This window comes from Tachyglossus aculeatus, chromosome 2, assembly GCF_015852505.1.
Source record: "Tachyglossus aculeatus isolate mTacAcu1 chromosome 2, mTacAcu1.pri, whole genome shotgun sequence".
Lineage (NCBI taxonomy): Eukaryota > Metazoa > Chordata > Mammalia > Monotremata > Tachyglossidae > Tachyglossus > Tachyglossus aculeatus.
Window position 1 is genome coordinate 59,608,088 of NC_052067.1, and position 13,919 is coordinate 59,622,006.

Below are 13,919 nucleotides of genomic sequence, written 5' to 3' on the forward strand. Positions count from 1 at the left end.
TTTCATTTAGTAACAAAAGCAAAACACCACCATCATGCATGTCCGGAGAGCAAGGCTACTGAATCAGTTAAATGCATAAAAATTATTGCACAAAAAGAAACCTAGCACAAGGGGAAAAACATCAAAGCCAGTGAAAGCTGGGTTTCTCTGATTTAGTCATGGTGTGTATGTATCAATTCATTTGTTTATCTGATATTGGAAAGGAGTTTAACAATTTGACACCTTACCTAAAAGTTGCCCAATGATCGTTTTTGCAATTTTTCTTTTAAAAATCTTCTCTCTCTCCCCACCACACACACACACATACACACACACACACACACACACACACACACACACACACACACACACACACACCCCGCCCGCCCGCCCCTTCTGCATTACATTTCACTTCATTCTTAATTGTAAAGGACAATTTATGATTTGTTGAATTCCAAAGATTTCCCTAGATGACTTTGGACTATTGTTAATTAGTTTTGTGAGGACCCAATTACTCTTCATCTGGGTATTTACCTGAGTTATAGAAGGCCGTTTCTCCTTTCCCTTTCTGGCCAATGTGTCCAGCCCTTTCAGTGATGAAAACAAACCCTTCTTGTTCCGGACCCGCTGGGATAAGGACAGCGTTCGCTTCCGGAGAGCAGACTCATCTCTGGAGCATATCTATTTGAATAAAATGTATACCATCACTAAGCCTCCTTCTTATAGGCAAGAAATATATTGCAAGTGCTCAAACAGAAGCAAATTCTGTTTTCTTACATATTTATCTGTGAGAGTGCCAAACTCTGCTGCTGGTGCCCAGATCTTTTATTAGAACTTACAAGATTCAATAAAACTATTAAGGCTCCAGCATAGTATATGACAATGTTCATTCATTCAATCATATTTATTGAGTGCTTACTGTGTGCAAAGCACCATACTATGCACTTGGGAGAGTACACTACAACAACAAACAGGCACATTCCCTGCTCACAATGAGCTCAGTTTAGAGAAAGCAATTTTTCATTCCCTAAACCAGACGAAGCCAAAGCTCAATCCTACAAAATCTTAACAACTAAGGAAAACTGTGGCTGACAATAGGTTTTAGGGACTTTTGGGGGATGGTGGGGGCAGGTGGTGGAGGGCAGCCAGGGCAGGAAAAACTGGGTATTGGGACAGCCCTTTCAGGCTAGACTGGATGCACTGAGCTAAAAGAAAGCATTCCATTGGACCAGCATGTTCAACCCCAGAGGTTATATATGAAAATATATGAAGCAGCATGGCTCAGTGGAAAGAGCATGGGCTTTGGAGTCAGAGGTCATGGGTGCAAATCCCAGGTCTGCCAATTGTCAGCTGTGTGACTTTGGGCAAGTCACTTAACTTCTCTGTGCCTCAGTCACCTCATCTGTAAAATAGGGATTAAGACTGTGAACCCCCTGTGGGACAACCTACTAATCACCTTATAACCTCCCCAGTACTTAGAACAGTGCTTTGCACATAGTAAGTGCTTAATAAATGTCATTACTATTATTATTAATAATAATAAAATGGAAATATTCTAGGCCAATTTTCACCTCTCCTGTTCCACCTCAATTTCAGTTGTAAAGTTGGGGAAGTAGTGTGGCCTAGTAGAAGGACCACGGGCCTGGGAATCCAAAGAACTGGGTGCTAATTCCAACTCTGCCAATTGCCTGCTGTGTGACTTTGGGTGAGCTATTCATGGCATCTTCACCTCAGTTTCCTCATCTGTTAAATGGGGAGTCAATAGCTGTTCTCCCTCTTAGACTATGAGCCCTGTGTAAGACAAGGACTTGTGTCCGATCTGATTAACTTAAATCCACCCCAGCACTTAGAATGGTGCTTGACACATAGTAAGTGCTTAAATATAGTAATAATAATAATGAGAAGAATGAATTAATAAAAATGATGGTATTTATTAAGTGCTTACTATGTGTGAAGCACTTTTCTAAGCACTGGGGTAGAAACAAGGTAATCAGGTTGTCCCACGTGGGACTCACAGTCTTAATCTCCATTTTACAGATGAGGTAACTGAGGCCCAGAGAAGTTAAGTGACTTGCCCAAAGTCACATAGCTGACATGTGGTGAAGCCGGAATTAGAACCCACAACTTCTGACTCCCAAGCCTGTGCTCTTTCCACTAAGCCACGCTGCTTCTAATTAATGAATCAATCTAATTAATAAAACAAATAAATAAATAAATACACACATAGATACATACATACACAAATACATTGATTTTGTTCTCTGTCTCCCCCTTTTATACTGTGAGCCCACTGTTGGGTAGGGACTGTCTCTATGTGTTGCCAACTTGTACTTCCCAAGCACTTAGTACAGTGCTCTGCACACAGTAAGCGCTCAATAAATACGATTGATGATGATGATGATACATACTGGACCCCTGCCGGTCTATGGCCCATGACATTTTCCTCACCACCTAACCTTTGTCAAACAAGGCCTCTTCTCCAACCAAAGCCATCTCTACACAGCCTGGATTTACCCAGTTTCCTCCATCTTTCCACTCCAGCTTCCAGCCATTGAGATTCAGAAGACGGGAAGGCTGGGATGGAGAAGACTAACAAAACATACAAACAGGTCAACATATCCACCAGTCCTGGAGGAAGTAGGAGAGGAAAGAACAGAGGCATTTGAATCCAGCCTAATTTCTGTGATTCTTCTCCTAATTCCCTCCCTTTGTAGGTTGCCCTAAACACGCCTTCAGAGTTGGAGCCAGTGACATCAGCTTCCGTGCTGTGATATCACCGTCCTGCTGGTACTCACCAATGCATGGAAGGAAGAAACTGACAAGATGCCCAACCTGCCCAGGGCCAGTTTAGAGGGACGACTTGTGGCTGCGAGGAGGCTCTTTGGATTCGGTAACTCCCCTCCCTGCAGACTGGCTAGGTAGCAGCGCATTCTGAATAGGTCCATGTGAAACTTCTCCAGATTCTGTTCCCACTGCTGGATCTAGTTAAACAAATACAGAGATAATTAAAACAACAACCACCAAGGAGACTAAATCAGTCAGATTGAGGGGGAAAAAAAACCTGATCTTTCAAAAGCGCTTCAAAGAAATTAGTTTCATCTGGAGTCACATTGGTTAATTTACTCTCTGTTCCCATCCCTCCCCATCCACAACCCAGATGCATTTAGTAATGGTGGGCTGAAATTCCTCAAACGATGACTTAAAATAAAACAACACTGGTGTCATTGAACACAGTGACTTTTATGTTCCTCTTTGAGGATGGAGAACTTTGACACCTAGAGTTCTTTGATCCTTCAAAAATCTCCCTAAAGTTCACAGACTTCGATGTCGATCACTTCACAGTTTTATTTTCTCTTCATTGTTTTAATCCCATATATATTTGGCCTGAGAAAAACAAGTGCAGATTTAAATCAAAGCAAAGTGACTCAAATCAATGAAGAGCAAATGGATTTCTGGACAAGGAAACTATTTTTTTTTATTCCAATATTAGTATACCACCACCATTTGAATTTAATTACACATGAGTTCCTTACAGGACTCAAGGAACTAGCTTATGTCTTTCTGGAAGCCCACTATCATTTGTGGAAGGCCATAGTAAAACAAAGTGTGTATTCACATACTGTATACTGTGTAATCTTCCTTCCTAGTACCTCAATATGCTCTATGATACAGGCCCTAATTCTATTTAATAAAATAATCAGTCAGACAAGACTAGTATCTACCAATTTAGTGGCAATGGTGATCTCAAAGTCAGCTTTATTCCAAAAGACTGTGGAACAAGTTTTTTTTCCAAAAGTGTTCTGTGCAATAGAGCTTTCATTTCATTATAAACCATTCTGCTCTTATTTCTCACTCTGCCCCTCTCTTGGCCTCCTTCCCTACCACTTGACCTCATTAATCTCCTCTAATCTGTGACATCCTGCATAGTTGCTAAATAGATTCATCCAACTTTCAGATTTAATCATTTTGTTGAAAGAACTGCCTAGGTTATGATGTATTTAGTGTTCTTCCATGTAAAGTTTATATATATATGTATATATATTTAATGTCAAGTTGGAAAAACATCACCACCACCAATACTTAGAGCATCATTATGTGCAAAGTACATATTGGGGATGTACAGAAATATATGAAGTGCTCCCCGAATATCAAGAATCTTACAAGCTAATTGGGATGGCAAGAAAACATAAATTGCTGAAAATTGATTTTCAAAGAGCATGAGAGTAGAAATAATATTCACAGGTAGATAAATCAGTAAGTAGCAAGTAAGAATAGAGTTAAGTCCCTACAAGTATGAGAGTAGAAATAAGGCGTATTCACAGGCAGATAAATCAATGAATAACAAGTAAGAACAGAGTTAAATCCCTAGGAATATTGAAGAATGGAATGACTGGGAAGGCAGGGAGATTTATCAGGGAAGGAGTCATGGAGGGGGGAATCTTTCAGAAGGCCTTTGAAAGACAGGAAGATTATGTTTTGATGAGACTGAGAAAGAGGAGCCATCTAGGCAGGAGGAAAAGTGTGAACAATGGATGGAGTAAAGAGAATTGAGAATGAGAGAAAATGAAAAGGTTTGTTTGAAGGAACAAAGGCACAAACTAGAGGATAGTGGGAGAAGACAGCAGCACATAAGAGGAAATCAAGTAGTAGGATGAAAATAAGTTAAGAAGAGAAGGAGCAAGGCTTGGTGGATAGAGCATGGGCCTCTGAGTCAGAAGGACCTGGGTTCTAATCCTGGATCTGCATCTTGTCTGCTCTGTGATCTTGGGCAAGTCACCTCACTTTTCCATTCCTCAGTTATCTCATCAGGTTGACTGTCACCCCATGTAGGACATGGACTTTGTCCAACCTGATTACCTTGACTCTACCCCAGAATTTAGTATAGTGCCCAACACTTAGTAAGCAATTAACAAATGCCTTTAAAAAAAAAGCTGATGACTGGGATTTTTCACTGCATTTGGTAAGCAATGGGGAATCACTGGAAATTTTTGAGGACAATATTAATGATTTTATTTTTTAAATCACACAACTACTTAGTAAGCAGCATGGCCTAATGGATAGAGCATGAGCTGGGAGTTGGAAGGACCTGGGTTCTAATCTTGGCTCTGCCACTTGTCTGCTGTGTGACCTTGGGCAGCCATTTCACTTCCCTGGGCTTTAGTTACCTGTAAAATTTAAATGTAACCTGTAAAATGGGGATTAAGACTATGAGTCCTTTGTGGGATGTGTACTACATCCAACCTGATTAGCTTGTATCTAACCCAGAGCTTAGTATAGTGCTTAGCACATAATAAGCACTTAACAAATATAGTAATAATTAATAACAATAATGATAAGAAAACGACTGAAGACAGAAAAGGGGGAGGACAGGAAGTCCAAAAAGAAGGTTTATTTTGGTGGTCTAGTCAGGAAATGTTGAGGGCTTATACCAGAGTATAGTGGAAGTAGTTCAGAGAATTATATCTGAGGAAGACCTTGTAGGACTCAAAGACAAACTGATTCATTCATTCATTCAATCATATTTATTGAGCACTTACTGTGTGCAGGGCACTGTACTAAGCTCTTGGGAAGTAAAAATTGGCAACATACAGAGACAGTCCCTACCCAACAACAGGCTCACTATGTGTAGACCGGGACGAGCTGGGCCGGGCCGAGCGGGTGGCCAAGCGATCCACCGCCTCCGTCGGACGCTTCCAGGAGCGGCTGCCCAGGGAGAAAGCCCCGAGGGCTTCCGGGAGGAGGAGGCGTTTCCGGCCGCTCCTCGGCGACCTGGCGGCCGAGAGGAAGGCCCAGATGGACGTGCTCCGCCTCCTGGGCAGCAAGAAGCCCAGGCTGGACGTCGCCCGAGCCGCCAACAAGCAGATGCGGGAGGAGGACCGGGAGGAGGCGGCGGCCAAGAGGAGGAAGATGGGACCGAGGGGCAAGCGCAAGGGTGGGCGGCCCGGGACCGGGCCCGGGCCCGGCAAGCGCCGGGGGGGCCCCCCCGGGGGGCAAGAAGAAGAAGGGAGGGAAGCGGAGGAAGTGACCCCCGCTGGACCTGCACCGAAACGGGACGATGGTACGGCTTGCCCCCCACCCCCCGTGCGACCGTTTCTCGCAGAACGCGTCCGCTGACTGAGTAGAACACGGCCGAAGAAAGGGCCGCCCCACCCCAGTGGGAGTTGAGCTCGGAGGGAACATCCCTTAAGGCTGAGCGGCTTGTTGGGAACACCCCTTAAGGCTGAGCGGCTTGTTGAGCGGCTTGTTGTGATGCCAATTTGTACTTCCCAAGCGCTTAGTACAGTGCTCTGCACATAGTAAGCGCTCAATAAATACGATTGATTGATTGATTGATTGTAGAAACTGTACTAAGCACTAGGGAAAGAATACAGGAGAATTAATAGGCATGTTCCCTTCCTATAACAAGCTTACAGTCAAGGGAAATGAGAGACAGAAATGGGAGAAAGAGGTCAAATATGAAACTAAGATTGCTAGCTCGTGAAACAAGAACAATAATGATGCTATCAACTGTGATGGGAAAGTCAGGAAAAGAGCATAGAAGATAAAAAACAAGGAGTTCAGTTTTGGACTTAGTATATTCAAAGTCTTAATATATTTGATAAGGACTTAACATATTTGAGGAAATATGAGACTGCAGAGCAGGTGTTTTGGGAATCAGCTATCACATAGGTGAATCTATGTGAACCAATGAATTCGCTGGGAAAGTGACCGTAGAGTGATAACAGAACACACCTTATGCTCTTTCTTTGACAACAGGGATTCTTAATACAAAAACACAAAATTATTCCATGAAGAGAAGCACTCTAAAAAGAATGAGAAATGGAATCTAATGAACAAATGGTATTACCCTCAGCATTTGCCTCAGTACCCCCTCTACCACCATAGAAAAAGTCCTACAACTTGTTAAGATGTGATAAGATGGACTTGATTTAAAGTTTGGAGGCATTAGAACATCATTGAGACCTCCATAGAGAGGTAAATTGTACCACCAAATGACATCTGCTGTAATGCTTTAATGAGACGAGACAGGATGGTGGAAGTATCTAAATGATTATTTTCATCAACACCAGGAGCAATGAGGACATGCCACAAGATTTATTCATTCATTCATTCATTCATTCAATCGTATTTATTGAGCGCTTACTGTATGCAGAGAACTGTACTAAGTGCTTGGGAAGTACAAGTTGGCAACATATAGAGACGGTCCCTACCCAATAATGGGCTCACTGTCTAGAAGGGGGAGACAGACAACAAAACAAAACATGTAAACAGGTGTCAAAATTGTCAGAACAAATAGAATTAAAGCTAGATGCACATCATTAACAAAATAAATAGAACAGTAAATATATACAAGTAAAATAAATAGAGTAATAAATCTGTTCAAATATATATACCAGGCAGAAACTCCTCACCCTTGGCTTCAAGGCTCTCCATCCCCTCAATCCCTCCTACCTCACCTCCCTTCTCTCCTCCTACAGCCCAGCCAGCACCCCCCGCTCCTCTGCTGCTAATCTCCTCACCGTGCCTCGTTCTCGCCTGTCCCGCTGTCGACCCCCGGCCCACGTCATCCCCCTGGCCTGGAATGCCCTCCCTCTGCCCATCCGCCAAGCTAGCTCTCTTCCTCCCTTCAAGGCCCTACTGGGAGCTCACCTCCTCCAGGAAGCCTTCCCAGACTGAGCCCCCTCCTTCCTCTCCCTCTCATCCCCCTCTCCATCCCCCCGTCTTACCTCCTTCCCTTCCCCACAGCACCTGTATACATGTATATATGTTTGTACATATTTATTACTCTATTTGTTTGTTTATTTTACTTGTACATATCTATTCTATTTCTTTTGTTAATATGTTTGGTTTTGTTCTCTGTCTCCCCCTTCTAGACTGTGACCCCACTGTTGGGTAGGGACTGTCTCTGTGTGTTGCTAACTTCTACTTCCCAAGCGCTTAGTACAGTGCTCTGCACACAGTAAGCGCTCAATAAATACGATTGATTGATATATACATATATATATATGTACACACACAAGTGCTGTGGGGAGGGAAAAGAGGTAGGGTGGGGGGGGATGGGGAGGGGGAGAGGAAGGAGGGGGCTCAGTCTGGGAAGACCTCTTGAAGGAGGTGAGCTCTCAGTAGAGCTATGAAGGGAGGAAGAGAGCTAGCTTGGCGGATGTGTGGAGCGAGGGCATTCCAGGCCAGGGGAAGGACATGGGCCGGGGTCGATGGCGGGACAGGTGAGAACGAGGTACAGTGAGGAGGTTAGCAGCAGAGGAGCGGAGGGTGTGGTCTGGGCGGTAGAAGGAGAAAAGGGAGGTGAGGTAGGAGGGGGCGAGGTGATGGAGAGCCTTGAAGCCAAGAGTGAGGGGTTTTTGCTTGATTAATAGGATTCCATCATCATTAATGAGGCAGGAAAACTGACAAAGAAAACTCTTCTAACATCTCACTGCTCTCCATCATCTGCGAGACCCCAGTTAGGGTTCATTGAAATGAACAAATCAGAATTCCAATAACTGTTGGAATCGCATCCCATCTTGAAACCACAATGCAGTGAAGTGGAAATTTGGAAAGTTCAGGGAACACAATATACCCTATAATCATTAACCTTACAAAACTATTTTGTTCCAACAGTAGGCTTGGTTCTGTGGCAGTTGCTAGGCAAGTTTGACTGTTTGGGGAAGTTTACTATGAGCCAGTGACAAACACGATTATATGGCTACCTTTGGCATTCTTTCATTCAGTCGTATTCCTTGAGCATTTACTGTGTGCACAGCACTGTACTAAGCACTTGGGAGAGTATGCTATAGCAATAAACAGACACATTCCCTACCCATAATGAGCTTACAGTCTGGAGGGGGAGACAGACATTAATATAAACAAATTGCACATGAGGTCCCCAAAATGAACCCTCCCCCTCACCCATTGAGCAAATCAGAGAGCCATTGGTTTGTATAGGAACATTTGAGGATGAAATAAAGCACTTGGAAACTGGGGATATTTATGCTTCCTGTCCACCAGGAAACACTTTCAATAGAGTCCCTTCATTGTTAACTGATTGTTAACTGAATCCCAAAACTGAATGCCAGTAGCACAGCCTTCCCTCCACCATTCCTCCCCATCCCCTTCGATCACGGTAGTTTTGGACACTGTTCTCCTGCAAGATGGTAGTTATATGACTTTCTTCACTCTGGCCTTGAGAAATCCTTGATAAATCTTCATTCCATTATGGATGAGTTGAAAAAATAAAGCTTACATTAAAAGTCAAGTCAAATAACCATTAGCAAGCTGAAATGAAATTACTATAAATTTGAGGTTTGTGGTGTTTGAGTGAGCACAGTAACACCCGTTGTGCAAAACGTTATATTTAGGGTACTGTATAGCTCTAAAAAATACAAATTGCTGAGGTAAAATATTATGGTTTTAGAGCCAGTCTTCAATTATGTTTCAATTCTCTGTCAATCAATATACTTCCAATGTCAAACTGTAATGTCAACAAAAAACAACTCTATTTTTTAACTTCAAATGGGACAAGGAAAAGGTAAAAGAAACAAACTAGTCCAGAAAATTTGGAGGAAAAGAAGGTACCCAGGTTTATCAGCCACCACATAGGCTAGATAAATCAACTCAATGTAGCAATAAACATAGCATTTAATTTAATAACATTATCTGGCAATGGATGTGGCAGGGAATTTCTGGGGATTGTCCCATAGCTTTATCAGGAACAGAAAGGTCTGGAACCAATTGCCCTGAACCGATCCCAGCTGCCTTTTGTCTCAATCGTTTAAACACTGATAATAGTTCCTGGCACAACTTCATGTGTAAAGATGGGTTGAAGAAATTTGGCATAAAGATATAACCCCAGCTTCTAAGCAGATAAAGTAGCCATTCATCTGCAAAACTATACACACAATATAAAAATGGCCTGTGAGTGAAAAACTTAAAAGAAGAAACCTTGAATGTCTTCCACAGCACGAAACAAAGAAAGCAAACCCAGGGTAAAAATAAATAAATCCCAACTACAGCAGTTGATCTAAATTCACTTGCAAGGTATTTACAATGTTAATGTGACTGGAATATTTCAAAAAACTCTGAGCAGCCTGGGGCCTCAAACTGAAAAGAAAAAAGAAATGAATTGTCTGATGTTAAAGATAGTGAATGAACAAATGGCACATGAAAAGGATGACAAATACTTTTCTATCACACCCAAATGTCACAAAAGAGTAGGCTTTTTCTGGTCATCTAATCACAAAACTTGAGTTATTCATCCAGTGCCAGAAAATTCAAAAATGAAAATTTTTCAATGAAAAAGTTTCCAAATACTAAAACTTTCTCCTTTTCTGCTCTCACTTAACTTAACAAGAAATTACAGAGCTGCAGATTCCCTCTAAAAGGCTTAGAGTTAGCATGGAACTAAGAGTAAAATGCAAGTGAGGCTCTAACTGTATTATCCTATCAAAACTTAGAACAACTCCACAAACTGGAGCCAGCTTTCTACCTACTTCCTTGCAGGGGAGAGTGAGATGAGGTAAAAAAAGAATGGCAGACTCTGGAACTTTGCTAATAAAAATGATATATTGATTTTGAACGAATTAGACACACATATACCACGAAACATCACGCACACCTTCCAAGACAATTTCAGTACACCAAAACTGAGAGGGGAAGCCCCCTATGGTGGGACTCATGGCAAATTAAATTTAAAATAAAGTGGGAAGATACTTTTGAGAAAGGGGTCAGAAGTAGGTAAGTAAGAATCAGCCATCTTTATAACTCTTGGTATATGGCCAGGTGGAAAAGGCAGAGAGGACTGAGAGCCAGGCCATCTAGGTTTCTGCCATTAGGATGCTGAGTGATCTTGGATAAATCCTTTACCCCTCTCTAGTCCTCAGTTTCCATACTGTAAAATGGGGACCATATACCTGCCTCTACTTCTACTTAGATTGTGGGCTCTAATTAATTACTGTGATAATTAAGCCCTGAACAATGAAACCTGGAAGTATAAAAAGTGGAGGAAAGATCATATTCATAAAAACAGCACCTAAAGGCTTCCTGAACATTGGTTTGCACAAAGGTCTGCTTTGCTTCTGACCCAGATCCTTGGCACAGGGATGCTTCCTTATCTGCACTAGACTTTGACAGACTCCTGCTTTAGGTTAAAACTTCCGGCTCCCAGAAACTACAGATTGGATTGAATCTCCCGCTCTTCCCACTGCTGCTGAAACCCTGATAAATAAGAAATGTGCACTTTCCAGACTGGTCAATCCATCTTAGTGGCAGCATCTTAGCTTGCCTTTGTAGAGTGAGGAGGTCTAGGGGAAGAACACTGTGGAGATGGATTCTACAGCAAGGGAAATAGGAAAAGGAGACAGATCAGGAGAGTAATATTGTAGTATTTGGTAAGCACTTACTATGTAAGTCCTGGGTGGGACAGAGGCTGCGTCTGACCTGCTTATCTTGTATATACCCAGGGTTTAGTAATAATAATAATTATAATTGTGGTATTATTTGTTAAGCACTTACTATGTGCTTAACAAGCACTGGGGTAGATACAAATTAATCAGATTGGACACAGCCCCTGTCCCACATAGGACTCATAATCTAAATCCCCATTTTACAGAAGAGGTAATTGAGGCACAGAGAAGTGAAGTGATTTGTCCAAGGTCACACAGCAGACAGGTCCTGGTAGACCTGGTAGAACCCAGGTCCTTCTGATTTCCAGGCTCGTGCTCTATCCACTGTGCCATGGCGCTTCTTTACAGTGCTTGGCACATTGAAAGCACCTAACAAATGCCACAATTATTTGCAGTTTTATTCTAGGAGGAGTTAATTTAGAACAGGTTGAATCACCATTCTATCTACCTCAACTCCAAGTTTTTGGCTTAGTGGAAAGAGCATGGGCTTGGGAGTCAGAGGATGTGGGTTCTAATACCAGCTCTACCGCTTGTCTGCTATGTGGCCTTAGGCAATCCACTTAATTTCTCTGTGCCTCAATTACCTCATCCGTAAAATGGAGATTAAGACTGTGAGCCCCCACCCCTACCCCCACCCGCATCATGGGACAACCTGATTACCTTGTATCTACCCCATAGTGTAGAACAGTGCTTGGCACATAGTAAGAGCATAACAAATATCATTATTATTATTATTATTCATTCAATCATATTTACTGAGTGCTTACTGTGTGCAAAGCACTGTTCTAAGCACTTGGGAAGTACAAGTTGGCAACATACAGAGACGGACCATACCCAACAATGGGCTCACAGTCTAGAAGGGGGAGACAGACAACAAAACAAAACATGTAGACAGGTGTCAAAATCGTCAGAACAAATATAATTATAGCTATATGCACATCATTAACAAAATAAATATGTACAAGTAAAATAGAGTAATAAACCTGTACAAATATATACAAGTGTTGTGGGGAGGGGAAGGAGGTAGGATGGGCGGGATGGGTAGAAGGAGAGGAAAAAGGGGGCTCAGTCTGGAAAGGCCTCCTGGAGAAGGTGAGCTCTCAGTAGGGCTTTGAAGCGAGGAAGAGAGCTAGCTTGGCAGATGTGTGGAGGGAGGGCATTCCAGGCCAGGGGAAGGACGTGGGCCGGGGGTCGACGGCGGGACAGGCGAGAACGAGATACAGTGAAGACGCTAGTGGCAGAGGAGCGGAGAGTGTGGGCTGGGCTATAGAAGGAGAGAAGGGAGGTGAGGTAGGAGGGGGCGAGGTGATGGAGAGCCTTGAAGCTGAGAGTAAGGAGTTTTTGCTTGATCTGTAGGTTGACAGACAACCACTGGAGATTTTTGAGGAGGGGAGTGACATGCCCAGAGTGCTTATGTACAAAGATAATCCGGGCAGCAGAGTGAAGTATGGCCTGAAGTAGGGAGAGACAGGAGGATGGAAGATCAGAGAAGAGGCTAATGAAGTAATCCAGTTGGGATAGGATGAGAGATTGAGCCAGCAAGGTAGCAGTTTGGATGGAGAGGATACGGCAGATCTTGGTTTCCCTTCTTTTTTTCCCCATGCCAATCAGAAGACCAAATAAAATGGAGGTCCATCCTATCCAGATAGTATTGTCCACACTACATTTTCCTGCTTCATTCCATACCAGTTTACCAATCACAGTGGGTTCTATGTAACTCTAGAAATATATATTGTTGAGGTAAAAATATTATGGTTGTAGAGACAGGTTTCAATTACGTTTTAATTCTCCATCAACACTAATGAGGGAAGCATTTCCCTCAATGAAAGTTCATAGGAGGAAAGAATAACACTCTAATCTCTGGAACAAACTTCTATATAAAATAATCCAAGGATTCATTACCATCACCTTGGGAGCTGCCAATACAAGATAGGGTGCTGTTTTTATTAGTTCTGTTTCTTCAAGAAATAATGGCTTCTAGACTGTGAGCCCGTTGTTGGGTAGGGACTGTCTCTATGTGTCACCAACTTGTACTTCCCAAGCACTTAGTACAGTGCTCTGCACACAGTAAGTGCTCATTAAATACGAATGAATGGCAAGAGAACATAATAACAGGGCTTAACAATACAACTGCTCCTCACTCAGAATTTCAAAAAGCATTGTCCTTAGGAAAGGACTATAGGATCTGGTCCTCATTGGATATGCTCAAATTAGAGTTGCTTCATCTTGCAATACTTCTAAGGCCTGGAAAGCACAGCTGAAGTTAGTATGAAAAAGGTATGTGATCACACTACCAAGTACAATAATGATCTATGTGCTGTTTCATTGGTATGGCATTGAACAAAGCCATCCCCACCCAAGTCTTCAAAGTAAAGTTGTTATAAGATCTTTATTGTGCCTGATGAAATCTTTATAACATGTTCTGTCATTATTAGCCTCAGGGTGGTGAGCTCTCTGGGGGAAAGATATTAGATTAATCAAAATCTCCACTTTGATACCAAGTTTAAGTGATTAAACAGATAATATTTTACAGTAACTCAC

General features: G+C 42.4%; 1 protein-coding gene across 6 annotated transcripts in view; it reads right to left on the reverse strand.

Moving 5' to 3' along the window:
- Positions 1-13,919, reverse strand: part of TIAM2 (TIAM Rac1 associated GEF 2) — a 292,806-nt gene that overhangs the window by 102,628 nt on the left and 176,259 nt on the right. For all 6 annotated transcript variants that reach the window (XM_038740604.1, XM_038740597.1, XM_038740613.1 and 3 more), the window contains 2 exons: positions 2,775-2,960; positions 514-660 (listed from right to left, as the gene is read on the reverse strand). In XM_038740604.1, coding sequence (XP_038596532.1) covers positions 514-660; positions 2,775-2,960 — 333 coding nt within the window. The remainder of the gene's footprint in view (positions 1-513; positions 661-2,774; positions 2,961-13,919) is intronic.